Source organism: Phyllopteryx taeniolatus, chromosome 17 (genome assembly GCF_024500385.1).
Source record: "Phyllopteryx taeniolatus isolate TA_2022b chromosome 17, UOR_Ptae_1.2, whole genome shotgun sequence".
Taxonomy (NCBI): Eukaryota; Metazoa; Chordata; class Actinopteri; order Syngnathiformes; family Syngnathidae; genus Phyllopteryx; species Phyllopteryx taeniolatus.
The window spans coordinates 12,864,050-12,891,686 of NC_084518.1; the positions used below are offsets into that span (position 1 = coordinate 12,864,050).

Sequence of the window (27,637 nt, forward strand, 5' to 3'; positions counted from 1 at the left end):
TTGGCAATTTTTTTTATTCATTTAAATTTGGCAGGGTTTCACTTTACATAAACTTTCATTTATTTTAATTTCAATGAAGATTTGTTGGCATGGCATTTGTTAACATGAACAGATAATTGTACACTGGTTAATTTTGATGGCTTTTTACAAATTGCGAAAATAAATATTGCAGTAATAACTAAATAATTAGAAAAAAAAAACGGTTAAAATGAATGACAATGATATGTATTAAAGTGAATTAATATCCATCCAGCCATTCTCTGTATCCTTACTAAGGTCACGGGTGAGCTGGAGCCTATCCCAGCTGACTTTGGGCAAGAGGCGGGGTGCGCAGGGCGAAGAAGGGTGATCTGTGATAAGTTGAGAATTTTTAAAACGGTTACTTGAGCATTGTTATTGTGCTATGTTCACAAAACAGACCCTGACATGGAGCAGAAAGTGGAGGAAACTATTTTTGCTATTAAAACGGAATTACTTAATCTTTATTCACTATTATAAAGATACACTTTGGGACTACAGTATATCAGTTATAAATAGTGTCTTTCTATCTTTGCATAGGCTCCAGAAATGCTCTATATAAAACCAATGTCTTATTAGTAGTAGTTGTACTAGTGGTCAGGGGTGTCACGCCCTTGCGGGCCATGTCAAATGTTAAATATAGTGTTATTGTACTATCTGACATGTTGCCATTGGATACAATTAGACAAGACAAGATATGTTTTCATTATCTTGTAGGGGGCATCTGTAGCTATTCATCCTTGACCGCGGCCGGATGTCGTTGGACTGCGGCGGCGGAAACCAGTGATCTCATCAAAGAGGGCGGTGCTAAACTCCAGCATCATCATCATCCTCCTCCTCCTCCTCCTCCTCATCACCTCACCCTCATCATCACCTCATCGAACTGACAGATGACGATGCTGGCGTCTTTTTTTTCTACATTTAAAGACGTAAAATAACCCGCCATGCAGTGCGTTTCACGCCCATTAGGAGATCCCGCAATGGACTGTGAGGTAAGACGCCGTTAAACGTTCCACATTTGTGCTGGAGCATCGTCCAGCCTGGGGCTTTTCCGCTGCTAGCGGGCCTTTTAGGATGGCAAGCATGCTTTAGACTCGCTTCTGTGTTACTACCGACTCGATCCGAACTGACAGTACGTCGATGTATGTTATTTGTGTTGTGATGACGTTCTAACAAAGCGGCGGTTTGCACAATTTCGTCGCATAGCATCGGTTTAGCCTGCATGTCGGAAGTGGGAGAATCTCTCGGCCTGCACCGCACGGGGTGACGTGCGCGGTGGGGGGGAGGGGGTTGTGTGGGGGGGTAGTGCTCAATGGCCATTTTCCGCACTTTAATGGAATATGCAAGCATCGAATGTCTCAGTAGCCATGCATTAGGCGGCTGTTGGACTCTACATCCTTACTACACGTTTACTTCACACTATACGGTAAGTGCAATGATGCACACAAGTGAATGATGGTTGTGGTCCACAGTGGGCCTTGGACAGTGGCACACGTTCCTGTCTGTTAGCCCGCATCTGCCTCGGGGATGTCACACTGGCCTCATTTTAACACACGAGCACATTCGTCACACTATTGTCTTTTAAGACTCAGCACACAATCAAGGCTATTGGCTGCGCTAGCATGAGTAGTTTGTGATAGAAACTAGAAATTTGTGGTTGTAAACAATGTACAGTATACTCCAACCAGTACTGTACACGTATAGAAAACAATCGGACTACAATAATGAGGTCAGGTTGAATTAAACTGTTAAACATTTGTCATCAAATGTCATCTAAAGTGAAGAATGAAATTCTTATTTTTGCAGCATGTTGATATATCAAGAATGAACAAACACATCTGAATGTGATCCACATAAAAACAGTATACAACAGTGTAAGGTATTTTTGGGATGCTTTGATATACACTATTAGATTAAGTGGACTGTAATAAGGTTACAGCCAGGTGTGAGTCAAGGGTTGAAATTGAAATAATCAATAATCATTTTTTTTGTCTTGGGTCAAATATGCAAAACCATACAAAAAAGTGGACGTGATTTTTTTTGGTGTCATTTTTGAAGGATGGCAACATTTTTATGTCTTGTATGATTCCCTTAATTATGCATCTCCTTTCGCCAATTTGGTACACATCTAATTATATTTGACCAACAGAAAACAGTCTTGGCTTTTGCTTAACGGTGTTCTCTTAAGAACTGTAGGAGTTACAAGGCTGTCATCACAAAGTACACAGCAAAGTTTGTTTAGAAATAAAGTTCAGTTAAATTGAGTTTGAACTCCAACTTTAAAACAATTCAGTGCAATAAATTCAATCAATCATAATCTCAGTTGTCATTCATTTAACATTTATAAGGTGTGAATACTTTATTTAGTGTTCTGATTTATGGGGGGAAAAAAGTATGAAAAAAACATTTTATTACCACTCCAATACTGTATATGTTGCGACTGGAGCAAGATTGTATGACTTGAATTGCGAGTTGCTTTAACCAAGTAATGACTTGACTAGACTTGCTTGAAATTTAGTGGCGACTCGACTTGACTTGAGACTTGCGTGTGACTTGCACATATGTATGTGACTTACTCCCACCTCTGCCGTTAGATGCTTCCATCCACTGAGTTGATGTTTGGCCGGACCCATTAAAGTCGCCTGGTTGCTCATTTACTCTGCCTTTAGTTGAGCTTTTGACAAATTCATTGCATAATGCAGATTAGCAAAAAAGTCGCCTCAAAGTGAACAAGTGAGAAGCAAAGATTATAAATGGTTGAGTAGTCAGTTGTGTGAGAGGATGGTTTTAGGCATATATTACATCATCATCATCGTCATTGAAGCTCATTATTTTTTAGATAAGACTTTGGTTCCTCTGGCTGGTTTGGCAAAACTGCCTGGACACTTAAATGCGCATTTATTTCCATTCCAAATCAATGCTGAAATTTATACTATATTGATATACTGTAGAGATACAGTAAGGATAACCATTTGAGCATTCCTGTCATAGGATATAAGAGTTAACTTCGATAAAAATAACTCAATAAAAGTAAAATAAATCGTAAACCCTCATCGTTTGAAGACGCTTGACAGACTCGTAATGGAGAGGGAACAGGAAAGAACGACGCTGTCACGAGTATTGTTGAGGGGTGACCAGTGCAGTGTGTAGGCCACGTTCTACCCAGAGTAAGCTAGGAGAGGCTTTAGCTAGAAATATTGTCTTATAAGATTTGCTGCGGTCTCGCATGATATCACTAATCATGATGGTTTGACCTCCAAGTTTTCATTTGACTTTCATTTTGAAAAGATTTTGCCATATTTACAAGTTGACGATGACATCGCTGCACATTTACATCAATACAGCGCCATGCGCACCATTCAGATTTGCGGTTTAAATGACTCAAATTTACTACTAATCGTTTTGGCAAAGGGAATATTCCGCTCCTCTGAAACCGAATGAAATTCCATTTGGATACGGCCTATTTATTCCGATTCAGGTGTTTATATGGAGAACGCATATCTAGCTTCAACAACATAGCAGCGCTAGCAATAGTAAGCTAGAATTAGCACCGTAAACAAGGCGCCACTTTGGCCGCGGCTGCTTCGTTGGTAGCATGATTTATTTGTAATGGAGTGTTTTTATTACACTAGAAGTTATTTTTTGAACGGGGAATGTGCAACCAATTAAAGATCATAAAGAGGTGATAAACATACTTGTCAAGCAGAAATGTTGCTGATTCTGTCTCGCTTCTGAATCCCTCTCAGCTGCCTGAGGTCCAGTCGCTCTGCTTCTGTTTGCTAGTCTTATGCCCAGTTTGTTGGCAAACTCACATTAAAATGACATATCTACACATTAACATTACATCACGATTTAATATTCACAAAAAACATTGTCCATATTAGTTTCTATAGTTTTAAAGTGTGGTGACATTATTAGCACAGACCACTAACTCATTTGCCGTTCTTAGTTGGGACTCCCAAATCATCACTAGAGCAAATTGCTCTTGTTAGCCCTGCAGGAAATAAGAATGTTGGTAACATGAGGATCCCAAATGGTTTTGGGGTTATTTGTTTTTTGAAAAAATTGTTGCTAGAATGGTCGGAAAAGTCAACAAATACAGCGACAATAACTAAGTTGGCAGCACTGAAGACAAGGCGTTGCTCTTGTTCGCTTGCACTGCTGATACATGTGCACATCAAAATAAAAGCAGCACATACTTTACATTTTATTTTGACATCATAAAGGCTGCGTGGGCTGGTCAGAGACTGTGGACGGGACGGATTTGGCCGACAGGCCATACTTTGTCCAGGTGTGTACTACATGAACACTTGGATCCACAATGCATTAGTACCATTCTGCTCACTGAGTCACTGCTGTTTGGCTTGCCATTTGTCTATTAGAGTGAAAGTAACCCACAAACCTTTCTGGCAAACCTTTTTGGACATCAGATGATTCTACATACAAAGGCACTATTTTTCTGTCTTTTAGTTAACATGAAATGTTATCTGGCTAAGATAATCTCATAATTTTTTTCCCTATAATGCCAGCGAAGCAGTCGGACCCTTTGGTGGACTTGCCAGCGGATTGGTGTCTGAAGATGGAATATGACATTAATCAGTGTGGAAAAACACCGTAAATTCATATCTGGTTTTGACCGCTCTGAATGGTTTCTAGGTTAATACCGTATTAGTAGTCTTGGTAAAATGTGGCTTTGCATGAAGGTGTTGTACATGGCTGCAGCAAAATGATGACTCATTATCCTCATAGGTTCTGTAATGCTTTAATCTTGACACAGTAATGACCAAAGAGCACATGTCTTGTGGTCAGCATCAGCATGCGTTTCCATGGGTTAATCTTAAAAATAATCTGATATTTTGTTGCCGCGGGAGCCGGAAGCATTATTATGAATTATGGGTTGTCTTTTTCCCACATGGAATTTAACAGGGATGCCTTAATACAGTGATTCTTACTCTAATGTTCAGTGAGAGATTGTTAGGGATGCTGTGGGAATTTATCCAAGTTCACTTAATTTGTCTGAAAATTATAATTTTTTAATTACGAATATATCTTTGTTCATCTATTTATGCCAGCGAGTTATTGTGAAAGCAGAATAATTAATGCCATTAGATGGCAGAAGGCACAATACACCTTTGTATCCACCTGTTGCCATTCATACAACAGAACAAGTCATGACTTCATGTGAGTTCATCAGCTCAGTTTGTGAGTAAATTCAGATGGGCTAATCATTATTTCCGTATTCTTACTTTTTATGACATTTGCGTTTGGTGGTGTGCAATGAGCCCTTCCCTGAGCCATAACATTATTGTGGTGGAGGTGTTTGTGTCCCCCAATGATCCTTGGAGCTAAGTTGTCTGGGGCTTTGAGCCAACTTTCACTGGAGCGGTTCAAAGCCAAATGTGAAGCGGCTGGGATGAGAATCAGAACCTCCAAATCTGAGACAATGCAACTCAGTCGGAAAAGGGTGGCGTGTCTTCTCCAGGTTGGGGATGAGATTCTGCTCAAAGTGGAGGAGTTCAAGTATCTTGTTCATGAGTGAGGAAAGAATGGAGCGGGAAATCGACAGGTGGGTCGGTGCAGCGTCTGCAGTCAATGCAGACTCTGCATCGGTCTGATGTAGTTAAGAATTTACATACCTGTCGAGCTACGTTCCTACCCTAACTTATGGTGACCTCAGTGTTACGTCTCTGTTTTTTGCAGATGATGTAGTTCTGTTGGCTTCATCAAGACGCCATCTTCAACGCTCACTGCAGTGGTTCGCACCAGAGTGTGTAGCGGTTGGGATGAGAATCAGCACTTCCGAATCTGAGACCATGGAACTCAGTCAGAAAAGGGTAGAGTACCCTCTCCAGGTCAGGGATTATTAGATCCTGCCCCAAAAAACGCGACTAAGCGAGGGATCAGGAAAAAAATACTGCAAATAATCGAGCCGTTTTGTGAATAATGGGGGATAGATTTCCCCCCCCCCAAAAAAAACAAAATCTGTATTTGCGAATGCTGAATCTGTATCGCTCGGTACTCTTATATAATATACAGTGTACATATCACATTGTTTTAGGCTTTAAGATTTCTTGCAAATGGAAATATTCCAGAAACTTTATTTGGCAAAGTTTATCTGAGGAATTTAGAGAATATTTAAAGTCAGGCAAAGATTGGAATACATACCAAATTATAAGAATTATAATGGAAACCTCCAAAGTCGTACACAATCTGTTCCATAATGCTTGTTGACTTCCAAATTGTACTTTCACAAAACAAATTGCTGTAGTATAAAGTGAATTAATTTGTCCAAGGCTCAAACAGTCGCTTTCATTAGTTAAACACTGTAAAATCCATCCATCCATTTTCTACACCGCTTATCCTCACTAGGGTCGCGGGTATGCTGGAGCCTATCCCTGCTAACTGCGGGCAAGAGGCGGGATACACCCTGAACTGGTTGCAGGGCACATATAAACAAACTATCCTTCACACCTACTGGGAATTTAGAGTCTTCAGTTAACCAACCATGCATGTTTTTGGAATGTGAGAGGAAACCAGAGTCCCCAGAGAAAACCCATGCAGGCTTGGGGAGAACATGCAAACACCACACAGGCGAGGCCAGATTTCAACCCGGGTCCTCAGAACTGCGAGGCGGTTGTGGTAACCAGTCGTCTACCGTGCCGCCGCACTGTAAAATGTAACTAGACACAACACAAATAAAGAAAAACTACTCACCTCATTCACCATCCTCACTCACGACAGACACAGGGAACAGGACACTTTTATTTTTGTCACTTTCTGGTGTTTTAAGGAAGGCAAGACCTGACTTTTACTTATTAAAATATTTCAAACAGGAATGAAAAGTTAAGATGGCAGAAGCATTATTATTTTATAAAAAGAGAAAAGAGAAAGAAAATCTTGTGTAATTTGTGAGCTTATATAGCTCAGGGCATTGAATGACTTAAAAAGTGCATTGAAGGACACATTACTGGCATGTGTTACGTCCATGTTGGCTCCATGTGACCATGACTTTATCTTTAATCTGTATTGCAAAATCTTTTAAGCAATGTTATGTAATTTTCACTCTTTCTATCACTGTCTCCATCCAACTAATGGGGAGGATTTAGTGTGCAGCTAACTCAAATTACTCAAATTAGAAGCACATAAATAAGTAGACTTCCAGGAACATCCCATTGCTGTTGTGCATCTAAAATGTCTCGGTAATATTCTTCAGATTGTTTTTAAATTGTGTTTAACATGCAACAGGTTTAAGTTATTATTACTTCTTATTGTCATTCATTATAATTTCTCTGAATCCTTATGTAATTTACAAGGAAACTGTTCTTTTGTATGGCAATTTATCATGCTCGAAAGCATCAGTTTACATGCAGTTGCAGGATATTGTGGAATTAAACCTTCTGAGTTTGATGAAAACTTTGCAAATCCCAAAAAAGGATGTGGAGAATTTATCTTGTATTTATTTTGCCAACAGCACTTCCACTGGTTGCAGCAAAGTAGAGCACATTGTTTTACCTCAAGTTTTCCAAGATACAATTAATGAACAATTCTACAAGTCAACCAATTTCTAATGGTCTATCATATCATACTGATCATTATGCTCATTCCTTGTGCACTATAATTGATTAATAATGCTCATGAGACATATTCACCAAAACGGTCAAGCAGAATGTCATTAGTTCTTCCCTTGATGTCCACTTGTAATGCCTGCCCATCATTTGACAAGGCTGAAGCTGTTGAGTAACAATCATATTTCATCATATAGATCAGTTTGCGTCATCTGCCTTATCACAAATTGCGAAAGGTAAAAGGTTTGAATCGCTTAAGGATGAATTAAAATCACCTTGAAGAATTCTCTCACTTAAAATGTGTGTTAATGCCATAATTGTAGCCACAAATAGCACTGCATAGAAAATCCATTTTCTTTACCGCTTATCCTCACCAGGGTCGCGGGAGCCTATCCCAGCTATCTTCGGGTGGGAGGCGGGGTACACCCTGAACCGGTCGCCAGCCAATCGCAGGGCACATAGAAACAAACAACCATTCGCACTCACATTCACACCTACGGGCAATTTAGAGTCTGCAATCAACCTATCACGCATGTTTTTGGGATGTGGGAGGAAACCGGAGTGCCCGGAGAAAACTCACCCAGGCACAGGGAGAACACGCAAACTCCACACAGGCGTGGCCGGGATTTGAACCCCGGTCCTCAGAACTGTGAGGTAGATGTGCTAAGCAGTCGCCCACTGTGCCGGCTGCATAGAAAATCAATTGCTATATATAGCATGGCTTTTTAAACCTTTATAGGGCACTAAATCTAATAACACCTGGAAATATTAATAATAAAAAAATATTCAAATAGGGACATTGTTTTACTTAATATTGTCAAAATCCTTTGAATTTCAGCTTCTCAGCAGTAAATATTCCCAGATTTCTGTAGTCTTCCATAAAATCATACTGATTAGCTTTGCGTTTAACCAAAATAAAACATTTGCAAACGTCTGATTTTACTTTAGAAAAGAATGATGAACAGTTTTGCCTATTTGCTAACATGTTACGGACCAAACCAAACCAGAATCATAATTGATTTCATTTTCTGAACTGTCAATAATAATGTCCTGTTTTTCAATACAGGGATGGAAATTTCAAGTTTAAAGTTTTTTTCGATCGATTATTAATAATCGATTATTAAAATATATATTAGTTGCAGCTTCTTTTACAATAGATTTATTATACGTAAATTGTTTTTTCTTTTAGGTTAGGCGTATGCTAAGATTAAGGCAAACAAAGCATGAATTAATATGAAAGACTGTTTATTTATCTACTGAAATTATAGTTGTAAGCTTACTAAATAGTCCACCACGACAACTTAATAAAATACTGCCAAACAAGTGTGGCATAAAATAAGTCGATAGTAAGTCACACAAACTAAACTTTTTACGGTGGCCCTGAAGTGCAAAACACCACAGCAAATCAAAAAACACAACAACAAATAACTAATCACAACAACAAATAACTAAACACAACAACAAATTGAAAAACACAACAACAAATAACTAATTATGACAAATAACTAAACACAGCAGCAAATTAAAAAAACACACTAGCAAATAAAAAAAATAGAACAGCAAATGAAAAACAAAAATAAATTAAGCTACTGGAATGGTACTGGTGGGGGAGATAAGACTCATCACTGATTGGAGGAGAGGGAGGACTTAATTGGATGCTTTGACCAAGAAGTTATTCTGCTTCTGGCGTGGTTTTTGAAATGAGCAATTCAAACGTAGCTGCTGCTATCAAATATTATTCTGATTTGGGACATATGTAACCTGTCTTTTTTGTGTGCCTCTGCGTTAAATAACTACAGCAATGCTTCCTGCGCAGTCAACCACACTGGGGTTTGAACTCACGCTGCCACTGTGAACCAAGTGCCCAGGCCGCTAAGTCAGTGGCCAGGAACCTCTTAAGGATTGGGGAGCGGGTTTTCTTAATGTACATTCGCACAGCCCTAGCTTGCTCCCGTTACACATACACAAGGTGATGCTAGATAGATATGCTTAGGACGAATAACGGCATTCAAATAAGTATGCGCAACGCAATAACGCATTTAAGAGGTTGGGCTGCACAGACGACGTCGACCAATCAGCGATGAGTCTTATCCCACCAACAATACCTACCTTTTCCGGTAGCTTAATTTCGTCTTGTTTTTTCATTTGCTGTTGTGTTTGGTTACTTGCTGTTGTGATGAGTTATTTGCTGTTCTGTTTTTGAGTTGTTGTTGTGGTTGTTGTGAGGGCCACTGTACAGAGTACAACAATAATGCAAACAAATCTGTGGCTTTACCACTCCAACGTCCAACTTAGTGTCTTCAGTTTCATTCATGAAATCGGACGAGACAACGTCTGACCAATTTATCCCATAACATGTAGCCGCTGACAACTTCGCAGGTGCTGCCATTTTCATATCATGTGACCGGAGGATGAATTTTGATTGGCCACAGCTTTTCTCTCTGTAACTGGAAAAATGTCTCTGCTTGTCCCCCCTTTGACCCTCACCCAGCCCCTTTGTTTAACAGGAGAATGAAGAAGAGGAGATACAGGAAGCCGTGGCAGCACTGTGGACCATTTTTATAAAGTATCCATGAACGCATCAGAAGAGTCACTCTAGTAATTGAATCAATGGCCAAGAAAGGGCGTGCCAAGGGCGAGAAGCCCGAAGCACTGATCTCTGCTTTGCAGGCAGCCAATGAAGATCTCAGATCCAAGCTGACTGACATTCAGATTGAACTGCACCAGGAAAAATGCAAGGTATGTGTATTGTTAGAGTCCAGCATAGCGCTAGTTAGCCCTAACATTACAGACTCCCCACTCGTTCTAACAGGCTCGCTAATCACCTGTGTACCAGCCTCCTCGAATGTGAGCTGTCATGAAAGGCTCAAACTGTAATCCATGTTTGTATGTTTGTCCTATCCGATCACAAGCTCGAACAATTTGTCTATTGACATGACTTGTTCATTTATTGTATATACTTGTGTAATGTATAGAGTATCTTCAAAATTAGTATTAGCATTTTAGACAAAAGTTAAAACATCAAGGTGGCATGGTGAACGACTGGTTAGCACATCTGCCTCACAGTACTGAGGACCGGGGTTCAAATCCCAGCCCCGCCCGTTTGTATGTTCTCCCCCTGCCGGCGTGGGTTTTCTCCGGGTACTCCCGTTTCCTCCCACAGCCCAAAAACATGCATGGTCGGTTGATTGAAGACTCCAAATTGCCAGTAGTTGTGAATGTGAGTGCGAGTGGTTGTTTGTTTATATGTGCCCTGCGATTGGCTGGCGACCAGTTCAGGGTGTACCCCGCCTCTTGCCCGAAGATAGCTGGGATAGGGTGAGGCACCTCCGCGACCCTAGTGAGGAAAAGCGCAACAGACAATGGATGGATGGATAAAACATCAATGACCTCTAGGGGGCATTCAAGGATTGCCCACTGACATAAGTTTAGGTCAAATCAACATTACAACTTGACAGAAATAATGGATGCTAACTTACTATAATTAAATTACTTTAACAAATACTGTTAATGACATGCTTACTCTAACTTTCTCACTGTCTATACTATATGAAATGTCTATACTATATGGACGGGTGTGGTCCAGAGTTTACGTCCATTTGGCTTCTCCACTGCGTTGCTTGAACGCGGCATGCCTCTCCTTGTGTACATTCTTCAGGTGCCCGATCAAATTTGTTGTATTGAAGCATTTCGTTGATGTTCCCCATGACATACTTCAGTTGTGCACAGAGTGCAAATAACTTGCGTGTATTTTGTCTGAGACACCGCAAAATAGTCCCACACCGATGACGTGTTTTAAGAAAACTTTATTGGCCGATAGTTAGTTAGTTACAGTACCACACCACAAGACACGTGACAAGGCTAAAAATAAACTAGCTTTTGGATTCATGCGCGACAGCGACGCGGAGTAAATGTCTTTTGCGGAGCCGATCGATGACGTTATTGATCGGATCGGCAAATTATGACATGAAATGCTAATTATCCGCCGATACCAATCAAACTGATCAAATCGTTGTAAAGTCTAAAAATAACCCAACTAGTGCAACGCTGGTCAATTAACAGTTTTCATGATGGCAGAGCTTTTAGAGCCATTGGTGGCAAGAAATTTGGCAGTGGCCTTCAAATTTTATATGCAGGAAAAACCCTGATGAACAATATGAACGAGGATGCACAAGCAAGATGGGATGCATTGTGGTTGTCCATGGAGTTCTAGTTTAACGTGTGACATACTGTAAGAGTGATGTAATTGTTAAGTTGAACCAAGTTCTATGTCTGACTGCTTTATGTTCATTGATATGTGAAATGACCTCTGTCCTCTTTCCCCTACGCAAAGGTGAGCAAGCTGGAGCGCGACAAAGTGCAGGAAGTGAAGCGGGTGCGTGAACAGGAGCAGCATCGCCACACCGCCATGCTGACAGAGCAGCGGGCCAAATGGCACGAGGAAAAACAAAAAGACCTCCAGGCCCTCCGGGAAAATCTGACGCGACAGCATGAGCAGGAGCTTGCCCGCCACGCCAAAATCAAAGACCAGGAGAACCAAAGGCTCAAGACTGCACTGAGTGCCATTCGCGATGGCAGTGGCGAGAAGGTGAACTTGATCCCAAGAGTGAAAGAGTTGAAAATGGAAATATTGTGTTTTTGTATACTTGGATCGTTTCCATGAAAACAGGAATATAATTACATATAGAGTATTCACATGGACAAACTAGAAAATTGCAAAATTGTAGGTAAGGATAAAGCACCATGGTGGACTAGTGGTCAACCTAGGATCATTGTATAGAAAATGGATTGATGGATAGATTGGCATGTTGTCACAAGACATAGATTAAAAACATGATATCTTGCCATATGCTCAAGTTTAAAACAGACTAGTGATACACCTTTTGAACTTAGTTATATATTTGTTATTTTAACCATCATTTATTTTATTCAACCAACCTATCTATCCTCTGTAACCCAATATAATATAATCTGTGTCAAAAGGTGCGCACAGCATTGACTCTGGAAGCCAAGGAGGACGCTCGCCGCTTCTTCGACCAGGAGAGAGTGAAGCTCCTCCAGGAGATAGCTGAGCTGAAGTCGAGCAAGAAGCAGACGGACGAGGCTCTAAGCAATATAATCCAGGCAGACAAGATGAAGGCCGGCGACCTGCGGGTGGAGCACCAGCAGCACCAGGACCAGATCTCTAAGATCAAGTGGGACTGTGAACGGGACATCCGGAGACTGGTAACGCACAGTCACTGCAATTTAAGGCCAATTACAGTATAGGTTGTAGTAGAGCCATAATTGCACAAAGTATTTTTAAGTAAAACTCTTCTAGGCCATGAATATATAACATCCCTTGTATTTTATTTATTCATTTATTTTACATGTTTAGGTGTACCTTTGTGCATAGAATAAAATGCAGGCCAAACAATTCCCTTGTTATGCTCCTCTAATGTTACAGGTGGATGAAATCAAAGCTAAGGATCGCACCATCTTCTCTCTGGAGAAGGAGATGGAGTCAACGACAGGATTCCTCCAGAAGCTGCAGCTACAGAAGGATGCGCTGGATGAGCAACTCTTCCTGGTCAAGGAGGCAGAGTGCGGTGCAGGAAGCCCAAAAAGAGAGATTCTGGGACGTGTGGGAGATGGCGCAGAGCACTGTGGTAGCCCAGTAAGTACATCCTTCCTGTTCCCTCTCTGGATACAGACTTGTGAGACAAGTCCGCAAAGTTTGAATCATGCCATTTAGTGGATTACCATGACTTGGACGACTAAGAATCTACACAGACGTGCTTCAGATCTATGTGATGGTTAGTGACGTCTCATGACCGCTTTTGTATTAACAATACTAGTGAGGCATCAATTATCATGACTAAGATGTGCAATTTATGTGCGTTATCTGTGTCTGATCTGTTTTCAGTAATATGACCGCTCATGGGGCCTCCATATCTGCATATCGATGAAAAAGGCACAATAGAAACCCTAAGGCCTGGTACACACAAGGATTTTTCAGATCTTATCTGTTACAGACCCTACACATGAAGATAAAAAAATTCAGGCATTAAACAGTTTTGGTTGTACTGTGTGTGCTGTGCTCCAATAATCTCATCAGAGAACACCACACATAAAGATTCTGTTCCACCACCGATCTAGAATCTAGTCCTCCTAGTCAAAAATCTTCAAATGTGATGTAACACATATGATGAAAAAGAAGAAACATAGCAAAAAACAGGAAAACCTGATGCAACATGGAAAAGGAGACATGAGAAAAGGGTATGATGGTGCTGTTGGGACTTTTAATGGAAAAATCCAGAAAAAAAAACAAAGACCCTGGAAAAAATCCAGGAGATTTTCATTATATTGCTTAATTTCTTTTAACTATGTTTGTACGGTGACCTTGAAATGCGCCTTTAAATAAAATGAAATATTATTATTATCTTGCCTTTGCATTGTATTCAATTGAATATAGGTTGAAAAGGATTTGGAAATCATTATATTCTGTCTTTCTTTGCGTTTTACATAATGTCCCAACTTCATTGGAATTGGAGTTCATTTGTACATTACAACCAAGGACCACCAGACCTAACCAAGCATAACATTCAGGGAACATTACTGGAACAACAAGCGTTCCCAGAAGGTTCTGGGAAACAAACATTGTTCGTAGGGCTAGGGCTTTTGATAGATTTAAAATTTATTACCTTAAACAAGATCAGTAGTGACGTGACGGGAGAAGGCTCCAACATGCATGCATGCACGCACACTACAGCATAATAGCAAGCTACCAAGTAATGCTTGACTGGCTTACAGAGAAAGCCAATCAGCCAGATGTGATGCCGGCTCCATGGTGGGAGGGTGAATTCCTCCGTGGGCGCTGAAAATCAATGACCTACGTACTCCCAATTTTTTACATTAAAGTGAAGCTACTGCGCATGTCAAAATTATAACTCTAGCCAATGGGTAAAGGGTTTTGTAGCCAAACCAGAACTTGCGTCATATAATGAGACAACAGAGCTAAACGAAACAATTTTACTCATCGTTACCTGTATACTATTTATCCTCCTCATCTAAAAATAGATATTGCTGGCATTGGGCGGAAACCTTGCATCTCCAAAATCATCACTCTTCAGGAAACCCCCCAAGATTGTTGAGCCATTAACATTGCGTCTACAAATAGAGCAGGCCATTTTCAACACTTTATATTGGTCAATCATTTTTTTTAAATAACACACCCATGTGGTGACTCACCGATAGTATCGATTTGTGGAAAAAAATGTGAAATCGACCGAATTTAGACATAGGAAGGTTGCGCTAGATGCCACTGATATACATATATTTTAAAATGTTTTTATTACACTATTTCAGGATAAGCGCTTTAGAAATTGTATGGGTGGATGGATTTCATTTTTATTATTTATTTCTTTTGGTTATTCAAGGTGACTGAGCTGAGCGGTAGGGTGGCCACTGGTCAAACCACAGGATAACCTTCTAAAACAGAGGATAATTTGGCGTTTGTCGTCCTTGTTTGGGAAGGGGGAAAATCAAGACAAAAATAGCCGATTTTCCTTATGTGTGTACCAGGCCTTAATTTCAGGGATGACTCTTGTTGTGCGTGATCCCACTAGTGTGATTGCTTTGATGTGTACTGAACTTCAGATTCCCTCCGTGGCCTGGCATGATTGAAGTATTTTGCTGTGACATAGTGGAGTGATGGCACGTGCCAAAGCCAGGAATGCTTAGCCAACTCCTGCAGGGTTTTAATTGCCTAGTGTTAGTACATCCTTGAGCAATAAAACAAGCAGATGCAAGCACTACACTGTGACTAGAATACATTGAAGTACTGTTAGATTGGTGAAACAGAGTCACGTGACAAGGTCTCTCAGACAAACTAAAACAACTAAATCGTGCAATCAATAATAGGTAGGTAAAAAAAAAAAGTAGTGAGCAGAATGTAGCTCAGTGTAACAGAGTAATAAAAGTGTTTCTTTTTAACAAAAATACTCAAGTGAATGCAAAAAGTATGTTGCCTTAAACTACTCTGACAAGTACAATTTATCCCAAAAGTTACTTCAGTACTGTAAGTGTCATGTAGACTTGCATGAAATACACGGAAGAAAAAGGTTCTTAAAGAAGAGATCTCATGAGCTAAGCTAACGTTTACATTATCCGAAATCTGTCAAACATGCGGCCCGTGGGCCAGAACCGGCCCGCCGGGGGTTCCAATCCGGCCCGTGGGGTTGGCGAACACATTCACTGCTATTTTTCTATAAAAGTAACTTTTGTTGCAAATTTTGTCCACTGGAGGATGTACCGACAACACTTAAATGACATTGATGCACTTGTGAAGGGCAAACAATGCCAAGTTTCAGGAGCACACTAATATAAAATGTTGTGCCATGTTCACACTGTGAAAATAAATACTTCCTGTAGAAATGTTTTAAGACTTTGAACATTACAAAATTTCAGTCAAAAGCTTCACTTCAACAGAGACGGGTTTTTTGGAACCTTTTTTTTTTTTTTTTTCCTTGCACTGCCACAACTTAAATTTGTATGTATACATTTACAACAGATGCATAACTGAATGGTACACGCTCACTGATTCATAATACAGGTGAAATAATTTTTGGTTAAAAATTTCAAACTGCTCATATGATTTCCAACAAAATTTGCAACCAGATAATAATGAATAAATGTGAATATTTTCCGAAGGGCTTGTAATTATTTGCACCAAAACAATGGGGAAAATGTTGAATAGTTGTTATTTATGGTTTTTAAGCCACAAATATTGTGGTCTGACCCTCTTGAGATCTAATTGGGGTAAATGTGGCCCGCGAACTAAAATGAGTTTGACACTGTTAAAAACTGCTTTCCTTGTCATTTCTATTGGAGTGAATGACTTGTGAGACACATTGTGCAAACATTTAACACAACCAGTTGCTCTCTATTTGTGTTCATCAACAGCCCGAGCTTCGGGTTGCTTCCTAATTGGCCTTCGTCTGATGTCTTGGCCAAAGAAAAAAGTGTGGACCACGAACATTAAGATTTGTGATCGTAAATGCTGAACAGATTTACAATTGTGGGCCCCAATCAATTTCCGAGCAGATCGGAGAGTAACAATTGCACTTAACAAGCCCCAAACCACAGGATAATCGATCAGGACAATATAAGGCACATTTAGAAATCAAGTTATTGTTGAATTGATTGCAAGCGACATTATCGGTATGTGTGTACACTGCTTTAGACTGTAAACTATCATTGAAAATGAATCAACAACAATCAACTCCATTTTACCTCAGTTGCTAACGAAAGTTAATTCCACACAATCACACACACAATGCTGATTAAATAATTATTGTAATAATTATAACTATTTATTATTGTTATTATTATTTTTATTATTATTATTTTTTTTTTCACAGGACTTGAGGAGAAATCAAAGACGCATGGCTGAGCTCAATTCAACGATTCGGAAGTTGGAGGACCGAAACTCGCTACTGGGAGATGAAAGGAATGAACTTGTAAGTTGACTCTTGACTTTTCCTCATTTCCAGTAACTCCTCTTTCCCCTTCGCTAACCATCATTATCTGGTGTTTCTCTGAGTAGCTGAAACGCGTGCGAGAGTCGGAAAAGCAGTGCAAGCCCCTGTTGGATAAGACAAAGCTGCTGAGTAAGCGCAATGATGAGTTGATTCTGACCATCCACAAGTTGGAAGAGAAAACAAAGAATCTAGCCAAGGAGAACCTTGAAATGGTCAGCACAGAACCTCAGAAGTACTCTCTTCTGTACAGGCCAATTGACCAATGGTGAGCATGATTTTGTTTGTTTTATCAGAAGGAAAAGATCAGCTCCCAACCTCCACTAAAGAAACCCAAGTCTCTGAATGACCTGGACCAAGTCCACGACGACCAGGAAATAGCGTTTCTCAAGCTTCAAGTCCTGGAGCAGCAGAGCATGATTGATGAACTCGCAAGAGTATGTTTTGTCTATGTAGGAGCCTCATGACCATGACCACATGATCGTTTGACCTGATTATGTCCCATGTGACGCATTAATCATACACATAATCAAAAATCAAAATGGTTACATCTGCGCAGAAAGTAATTGTCAGTGTCTTGTAAGCATTAAATTGATTTGACTTCTTTGGTTCCAGGACCGAGAGAAACTGCTTCGGAAAAAAAGGCATAAAAGGAGTTCCAGGCCAATTAAGGTAAAAACAGTTGAGCTCATTACTTATGTTCTATAAGCCAACAATAATGCAGTTCTTGCACAAAATCATAATAAACACTGTCTCTATTCCAGTGATTTCCAACCTTTATGGAGCCAAGCCACATATTTTACAATTGAAAAATCTCACGGCACACCAACAAACAAAAATGTCACAAAAAGTGGATACATTAATTATTGTATGTACTTCCTACCATCTAATAGAAGAGCATTTATTTGTTCTGTGCCTCACTGGCATAAATAGATGAATAAAGATACATTATTTCTTGGAAATATATTTTTTTGGACAGCACACTGGTTGAGAATCACTGCTCTATTCTATATTTCAAAGTGGCAAATAAAACCGTGTGTGTTAAATTTGCGACACTGCCTGTTACTTTTTAAAATTATTTAATTTGGTTAATTGGGGGGGGGGGGAAATACTGTCACTAAAAATAGCCTTTTCAAAGATAATTATGCTCAGTTTTTATTGTCACTGTCAGAGCAGTAATCATTAAAAACATGTTAAAATTTGGAGTTCAGACAGTGGGGCTTAGCTAAACTGTGTCTGATATCGAGAGCTTATAATATTTTAGCTCAATTATGTAATTTATTAATCCAGAAATATTCCCTTTATGCAGAGGCACATTGTAGTGGACACATTCTTCGGTTATGATGAAGAGTCAATGGACTCTGAAACATCCTCGGTGGCTTCTTTCCGCATGGACCGGACACCGGCGACTCCTGATGAAGACCTGGATGAGGTGATTATTTGATTTCTACTCCTCCTAAAAGAGGCACCTTCCGTCTTTCTTTAAACCTCTAACAAGAGTATTATGGTTACGTCAGCATGGGTTTATCTGTTTGTATTGTATTTGTGCACGTGCAACTTCCTGGGTACTGTCTAATGTCCATTCTGAGTGAAATGTTCAGAGGCTGAAATATCAAACCAGATTTTATCCTGATCAGCATTTTTTTCCTCTTGTTCCTCCCAATAAAATTTGAGGAAATATTTCTCCAAAAATTCCTATGCTTCCTCACATAATCCATCCATCTATTCTCAACATCGCTTATCCTGTTCAGGGTCATGGGGCGCTGGAGCCAATCCCAGCGGACTTCGGGCGCAAGGCGGACTACACCCTGAACTGGTCGCCAGTCAGTCACAGGGCACATATAGACACGGACAACCTTTCGCACGCACAGCTTCCTCACAAAATGCCATTTCAAATTGGAAACCTTTATCACAGTCTGCTGGCATATTAATTACATGGGTTTTGTGCTGGTTGGAGAGAGACTGAATACAAATTTGTCAGTAGGTTCTTTGAATTGCTGATTTTCACTGCAGCGAACTTTTCATTTACCATGATTTCTCATTAATAATGCGTACACATGTATAATACGTACCCCCAAGGTTTACCTCAAAATTCTGGAAAACCCTTCTACCAATGTACAATGCATTTTTACAATGCATGATTTTGCTTCTACCCATATGATCAAAACATGAAGTATTATCTGTATTTTGTTAGGTTTTTCTTTAAAGAAAACATGGACCAGGCGAAACACATTTAATTTTATTTGAATGGGATTCAAATTAAACGGTCAAGCATTTGAGAAAAGCATTATCATTAAACAAAACATAACCATAAAGAAATTAATGATGGTTGTTGTTCAGTCATCAGTCATATTTAAAAAAAAAAAAAAAAAAAAAAAACAAAACAAACAAACCAATATTTCACAAATTCTGCCAGGGTATGTAAACTTATGAGCACAACTGTACATATATGCAGTCATACGTACCCCTGTACTATTGGAATGAAAGTGTAGGCTACACCTTTGTTATAACCACAAGGTGGCGGTAGCATTTTGGAATGAAAGTGTACAGCTTTTTCATAACCGCTAGATGGCGGCATACATTTATAAGATGTGAAAGTGTTTTTCCCATTTGCCCCTATACCTATGTATAATGCGCACTATTGACTTTTGACAATTTTTTGGGGGGTAATAAAATCCGCATTATACATGAGAAACTACGGTAATCTAGGCATGTACAACTGGTTTGTGAAGGGTTTAAAAACTGCTCAGCAATGAACTCCGTGACCCAGTAACAGGTTGTCTGTGTATTATTGGTCCCAAGTCCCAGTACACATGTGCTGACACAAATATGATGCACAAGGAAGGCAAAACGTTTTCAATTCAGGGTCGAGGGCGCACTGCGCTGTCTGAAGTGCACTGTGGCTACTAGCCCTACTACTACTCTGACAACGCCCGATCTTGTCTGGTCCTGGAAAGAGCCGTAACCGATGGTCTGATCACAATTACAGTTTGTTAGTAAAAAAAAGGCACGGTGGCCGACTGGTTAGAGTGTCAGCCTCACAGTTCTGAGGACCCGGGTTCAATCCCCGGCCCCGCCTGTGTGGAGTTTGCATGTTCTCCCCGTGCCTGCGTGGGTTTTCTACGGGCACTCCGGTTTCCTCCCACATCCCAAAAAAATGCATTAATTGGAGACTCTAAATTGCCCATAGGCATGACTGTGACTGCGAATGGTTGTTTGTTTCTATGTGCCCTGCGATTGGCTGGCAACCAGTTCAGGGTGTACCCCGCCTCCTGCCGATGACAGCTGGGATAGGCTCCAGCACGCCCGCGGCCCTAGTGAGGACAAGCGGCTCAGAAAATGGATGGATGGATGGATAGTAAAAAAAAGCAAAGAGGTTACACATGTGCGGAGATTCCAAGTCCCGCAGGGGACAGGTGAAACAAAAATGACAACAACAGGAAAAGAAGACACCCTTGAGCTTAATCTTTCAGTATTTATACTAAGAGTGGGGCACTTCTCTTCACAACATTCAGGAAAAAGTTTGTCCTTCCTATACGCAAAATCCCGAAGCATCCAAGTAATCCTAGAGGAAAGATGTATACAAAAGAAATACAAAACTCTGCACAATTGGGGGTCATTGTATGAAAGAATGTGTACAAAATGTTAGACAATAAGACAGGTCTCAGAATACTAGCAAACGGTCACAAATTGTGACAGTAAAGGCAGTTGTTGTTGGACATGTTTTCACAACATAAGGAGGAAAAAGAGCGATAAAAAGTCTCACAAATACCTTTATATTTTCTGAATTAAATTTGGGGGGATGGAGGGAGAATAGTTACCAAACGAAGTTTAAGGGTAGACAAAATAGTTATGGACAAACCATAAGATTCCAGCTAGGAAACGGCAAACTTTGCTAAGCTCGGCATCTCCCTTCCACACTGTAATTACCTCATCTTAGACCTTCTCTCTGTTCAACCTGATTTATGTTCACAAGCAAATAAGGTGTTAAGCTGTAAAATCCCTCCCTAATCTTTCTGGAGAAAATCTATTTTGTAAAAACTTACTCTCTCCCTCTCTCCCTTAGACAAAATACTTCAACAAGGGGACATCTTATTTTCATTACCTGTGGCCTGGGGGACTCTAATGAGGCCCACTGGTTTAGTCTGTCGACTTTGGCTTCCTTCCACATCCGAAAAACATGCTTCCGAAGTCAGCTGAAGCTCCTATAGATGTGAATTTGAGTATATAGTTGTTTGTCTATATGTGCCCTGTTCAACTAGTTCACAGTGTATCCACACCTCTCGCCTGAAGTTACCTGGGATATGATTCATTTACCTGCAGACTAATGAGGACAAGCGGTATATAAAATACATTTATAGTTTATTGATTGACAGTTGATACTCACATGTTTTTTGAATGTTTGTTTGTTAGCGTCTAGCCAATGAGGAGTCCGAGTTGCGGTTCCGTCAGCTGACCAGGGAGTATCAGGCCTTACAGCGAGCGTACGCCCTGCTGCAGGAACAGAAGGGAGGCATTCTGGATGCTGAGATGGAAGCCAAGGTACACAAAGCCTTAATTTGTCCAACTTTGTAATGCCAGCATCTTGTAAGCTACAGGTGTCAAAGTCGAGGCCCAGTGGCCAGATCTGGCCCACCACACTACTTTATGTGGCCCACTAAAGCAACTGAAGTGTGTCTAGTGTGTTTCTTGCTTAATAGGTTTGTTCTTTTCATACAATTTTTTTCCTCACTTTTAACAGATATTACAGACATTCTGCCCCCACCAAATCCTTTAACATAAAGTGAACAATACAGTTGTTGTATACCCAACATTTGTGAGCCATAATTTTCCAAGACTTCTGATTTCAAATTCAATTAGTTGCTAACAATATATAACATTGTTATATAATATGTAATGTAGATGAAATAATATGGTGAAGTGACTATATTTGTATGGTTTTCATAGTCATAAGGGCACTTCTCTAGCTTGCACGCACGTACGCAACTCAAAGAGCTGACACCACAGCTCACTTGCCCATAAAATTAGACACACTTTAGCAGCCCAATAAAAACTGTCGAAAAATTTGCCCAAACATAATTGTTAATTATTATCTTTGTGACGGTAGAATTTCTCTCTATTAACCCATTTAAAAAAAATTTTTTTTTTTACAGAGGTTTTATTACTCATAATAAACACATTTTCCATGGATTTGATGGCATGTCCATGTGTTGTAACAAAGTAATTAAATAAAACTAAGATGTCTTTTAATGTTGTTTAACTAATGTATTGACATTTCTAAACATATTCCAATACTATTAATACAGTATGCATCCAGAGCACTGCCATTAAGTTTTGGAATTGAAAATAAAATAAATGTACTAACACTGAAACAAGTGCAAAATAAATAAATAAATAAATAAAAAACATTCAATATGGTAAAGTATCCCTTGTAATATCCTTTTATTATCCTTTTTATATTATGACATTTTTACAATGCCAGTCTTCAGGGTTCCTCTTCATGTCCATCTTTTTTTCAGTTACAGTGCTTTTAATTTTTTCCATATTCCGTTTTTCAGTTTCAACTTCCTAAGTTTCAGCTATTATTTTTTTATTTCAGTTGTCACTTTAATGGCACCTTTCTGGCATCTATGGGAAGGGTTAGGAATGCAATAACACACGAAAGTATCAAATATTGTATCAAAATATAAGTTTGTATTTTTTTAACCTATTTTATTTTTCAATGGAATCTTTTCCTGTGCCAAGACTACTTGGCTATGTCTGCGATGCAAAGTTTTACTTCAATCCCAAAACTTATTGGCGGTGTTCTGGCGCCATCGTTAAATACATTCCAAAACGGTGAACCTGACAATAGTGGACAGCTGTTTGAAAGCTGTTTTATTCCACATGTTTGAGTCAAATCATTCAGTCATCAAGCATTGAGAGAATCATTGAGACAATCATTTTATTCTCATTATTAAATTTTTATTAAAACAAAATGCAATTGGTTTTCAGCCAGAAAGTTACAGCAGATTAAATATTTAGCAAGCTCACTGAAACAGTCAGTATGAGTTATTGTTGAAGTATAGGAAGCAATGTTTAGTGGACGCAGGATTCTGTGGAATTTCCTCCGATCAGAAATTTTAAAAAATGTCAGCAATTCCATTACTCCTTACTTGTTTGATCGCTGACCTTTTAAAATAATATTTTCCTTCTAGAATAGAAGAAATTGACAGATAATCCTTCTGCTGCACTTGTTTTTTTTCCTCAGCCATCTTACAACGGCTGACAAGTGGCTGGCAGTATATGGGATGACACATCCCTGTAGTGACTGATGTGCAACTTTGACATCAAGCCTCGTGCTTATAAAAAAAAAAACAGCTTTTAAATCACTGTCTATTGTGGTGCCACTATGCATGATGCACTTTGTTGATGTTTTAGGCTCAGGAGCAGCTCCAAGCAGACATACTCAGGTACAAGGCCAAAATAGAGGACTTGGAGAGAGAGCTTACCATGAAGGGTCAGGTATGACACACAACAATCACACGCTCATGGATAGAATTGCATGAGCCGCATGCGATGCTAACACAATTTAAAACAATGAACAAGAAGCAAAAAAAAAAAAAAAAAAAGTGTATTTAATCCAATTTACTCCATACATGTTGTCTTGTGCAAGTGCAATCACATGAAAGTAAAACCTTTGTAATTTGATTAGCTTAGAATGAGAGCTTCACAGAAAGCTTTCTGCACTGGCTTCACGGGACAAATAAGTGGAACAAACAAAAAATTATTTCTGTCAACTTTGAACTATGACCTTCTTTTAAACTTTCTGATACTAATGATCTCTGTCAGAAAAATACAACCTCAATTCCAATGAAGTTGGGACATTGTGTTAAACATAAATAAAAACAGAATGATTGCAAATCATGTTCAACCTATATTTAATTGAATACACTACAAAGACAAGATATTTAATGTTAAAACTGATAAACTTTATTGTTTTTAGCAAATAATCATTAACTTAGAATTTTATGGCTGCAACACATTCCAAAAAAGCTGGGACAGGTGGCAAAAAAGACTGAGAAAGTTCAGGAATGCTCATCAAACACCTGTTTGGAACATCCCACAGGTGAACAGACTAATTGGGAACAGGTGGGTGCCATGATTGTGTATAAAAGGAGGTTCCCTGAATTGCTCAGTCATTCACAAGCAAAGATGGGGCGAGGTTCACCTCTTTGTGAACAAGTGCGTGAGAAAATAGTTGAACAGTTTAAGGACAATGTTCCTCAACGTACAATTACAAGGAATTTAGGGATTTCATCATTTACGGTCCACAATATCATCAAAAGTTCAGAGAATCTGGAGAAATCACTGCATGTAAGCGGCAAGGCTGAAAACCAACATTGAATGCCCGTGACCTTCGATTCCTCAGGCGGCACTGCATCAAAAACCGACATCAATGTGTAAAGGATATCACCACATGGGCTCAGGAACACCAATGTCAGTAAATACAGTTTGGCGCTACATCCGTAAGTGCAACTTGAAACTCTACTATGCAAAGCAAAAGCCATTTATCAACAACACCCAGAAACACCGCCGGCTTCTCTGGGCCCGAGCTCATCTAAGATGGACTGATGCAAAGTGGAAAAGTGTTTTGTGGTCCGACAAGTCCACATTTCGAATTGTTTTTGGAAATTGTGGACGTCGTGTCATCCGGGCCAAAGAGGAAAAGAACCATCCTGACTGTTATGGACGCAAAGTTCAAAAGGCAGCATCTGTGATGGTATGGGGCTGTCTTTTAGTGCCAATGGCATTGGTAAGTTACACATCTGTGAAGGCACCATTAATGCTGAAAGGTACATACAGGTTTTGGAGAAACATATGCTGCCATCCAAGCAACGTCTTTTTCTTGGACGCCCCTGTTTATTTCAGCAAGACAATGGCAAACCACATTCTGCACGTGTTACAACAGCGTGGCTTCGTTTGAAAATGTGTGGCGTATTATGAAGCGTAAAATACGACAATGGAGACCCCAGACTGTTGAACAGCTGAAGCTATACATCAAGCAAGAATGGGAAATAATTCCACCTACAAAGCTTTAACAATTAGTGTCCTCAGTTCCCAAACGTTTATTGAATTTTGTTAAAAGAAAAGGTGATGTAACACATTGGTAAACATGACCCTGTCCCAGCTTTTTTGGAACGTGTTGCAGCCATAAAATTCCAAGTTAATGATTATTTGCTAAAAGCAATAAAGTTTATCAGTTTGAACATGAAACATCTTGTCTTTGTAGTGTCTTCAATTAAATATAGGTCGAACATTATTTGCAAATCATTGTATTCTGTTTTTATTTATGTTTAACACAACGTCCCAACTTCATTGGAATTGGGGTTGTAACTCAGTGACGTGAGTCAATTTTACATTTGTTTACTCGCTACATATTTGTCGTTTCTTCACCAGCCAGTAGGCCTATAGTTAAACATCTTTGATCTTTCGATCACAATAAACAGTCCAATCTTCTTCAGAAGTTTTTGCTGAATTTGCAATGTAGGTCCAAGGGCCCAGTTTCAATGTAATGCCTTTATCTTGTGTTTTTGACAATTTTAATTTACATTTCAAGTGACACATATTGCTGTGTTTACATTCATGAAACAACATGAATACACAGATACCCAAACTGCTAACTAAGTACATTCACAAATATCAACACTGGGCAGTGAGCAAAACAAAAGCACAGTGGAATCTCGGGTTCCGAATTTAATTTGTTCCATGACCACGTTCTCCAATCGAAACATTTTCAAACTGTGGTAATGCTTCCCATTGAAATGAATAGAAATACAATTAATCCAATCCAGCCACAGAACAACATTATATTTCCCTTATTTTGATTGTTGTGTGATTTAAAAATGCATGCTGTGCATTATAGAAATAGATAAAAACACAATTCATGATGATTAAGTTACAGTGAGTTTGGTTTACTAGCAAATCACTGTACAGTGTCTTAGCCTTTTCGGGTACAGTAATGTTGAAGTTTACTCTGGTTACTGCTAGCCCTAAATAGCCACTACCTGTCACACTGCAGTGCAGCCTTTCCGTTGCATTGTGGGGAGTGGCGGCAATTAGGCAAAAAACAGTGATACTTGAAGCACGGAACCAAGAATGTTTCTGCAGCGCAAGGAAAAGCACAGTTCTAAGCCTTACACAGCCATGCCAAAACTGTTCAGGAACGAAAATAGTGTGTCGCGCGTGGGAATTTTTCATGAAATAAATCTGTTCGTGGCGGCACGGTGGCCGACTGGTTAGAGTGTCAGCCTCACAGTTCTGAGGTGCGGGGTTCAATCCCCGTCCCCGCCTGTGTGGAGTTTGCATGTTCTCCCCGTGCCTGCGTGGGTTTTCTCCGGGCACTCCGGTTTCCTCCCACATCCCAAAAAACATGCATTTATTGGAGACTCTAAATTGCCCGTAGGCATGACTGTGAGTGCGAATGGTTGTTTGTTTCTATGTGCCCTGCGATTGGCTGGCAACCAGTTCAGGGTGTACCGTGCCTCCTGCCCGATGACAGCTGGGATAGGCTCCAGCACGCCCGCGACCCTAGTGAGGAGAAGCGGCTCAGAAAATGGATGGATGGATGGAAATCTGTTCGTAAACCGAGGATCCACTATATACTCACAAATTGTCTATTTTACGTCCACAATGAGTTCCTCCCGCTTGCAACCGTTGTCCATTGCTTTTCTTGGACCCATATTGAGTTAGCAAAACGTGAAAATAAAGGTGGAAACAGAGAAAGGCACACAGTGACGCACTAAGCAAAGTAGTCCTGGACGCGGCAGTGGCTGATTTGCCTCACCACAATGGCCGCACCACTCAGCACAAAATGGAACAATGAAACGTTCGCGTACAGCGATAAGGTTTGACCATCAGGCAATATTATTGTTCGGTCTGTGGTTTGTAATTGGGATAGTTTGAACATTGAGACATTCATAAATCGGGGTTCCACTGTATTTTGATGACGTCAAGTTAGCATTAATGGGATATATATGATCTGTGTGTTTACGCTCGACTGCCAGTGGCAGACATTCAATACGTATAATTTTTTTATCAACATTTGGAAGAGGCCTGATTGTGATACTAATCCTTTTCTGTGCGTTTTTTTTCTTTTTCATATCATGACACATACTGTATCCGTATTGAGCCACATTAGAGCAAAAAATAAAAAATCTGAATTGTGTCACTTGACCCAGTCAGTGTAAAACTCAGCCTTTGAGACTTTTTCTAGAGAGAGGGCACTATTGAGCTTCAGTGATCCGGCACAATGGAGAAGAAGTACAGTAGTTGAGAGCTTGTATATGACCATTTCCTTATCATCTCGCTAAACTACTACCATTTAAAACATCAAATCTTCAGATGCTTGAGATAGCTGAAGTCAGTGATCCAAAACATTACATGTATGCAGATCTATGGCTCTACAGACTATGGGCTCCAAAGTGACTGAGCTTGAATTTCTAACAGTCCATCTCTACACAAGCAATGCTAATTTTTGAATGTTTCTCTATCTTC

At 39.8% G+C, this 27,637-nt stretch overlaps 1 protein-coding gene across 2 annotated transcripts in view; it reads left to right on the forward strand.

Annotated features, from left to right (window-relative positions):
• Positions 1 to 823: 823 nt before the first annotated feature.
• jakmip2 (janus kinase and microtubule interacting protein 2) overlaps positions 824 to 27,637 on the forward strand; it is a 39,571-nt gene continuing 12,757 nt past the window's right edge. For both annotated transcript variants that reach the window (XM_061750856.1, XM_061750857.1), the window contains exons 1-12: positions 824 to 1,010; positions 10,075 to 10,322; positions 11,917 to 12,171; positions 12,567 to 12,809; positions 13,030 to 13,239; positions 16,985 to 17,083; positions 17,170 to 17,316; positions 17,398 to 17,538; positions 17,717 to 17,773; positions 18,411 to 18,533; positions 21,515 to 21,643; positions 23,522 to 23,605. In XM_061750856.1, the coding sequence (XP_061606840.1) occupies positions 10,194 to 10,322; positions 11,917 to 12,171; positions 12,567 to 12,809; positions 13,030 to 13,239; positions 16,985 to 17,083; positions 17,170 to 17,316; positions 17,398 to 17,538; positions 17,717 to 17,773; positions 18,411 to 18,533; positions 21,515 to 21,643; positions 23,522 to 23,605 (1,617 nt within the window). In that variant the 5' untranslated portion in view covers positions 824 to 1,010; positions 10,075 to 10,193. The remainder of the gene's footprint in view (positions 1,011 to 10,074; positions 10,323 to 11,916; positions 12,172 to 12,566; positions 12,810 to 13,029; positions 13,240 to 16,984; positions 17,084 to 17,169; positions 17,317 to 17,397; positions 17,539 to 17,716; positions 17,774 to 18,410; positions 18,534 to 21,514; positions 21,644 to 23,521; positions 23,606 to 27,637) is intronic.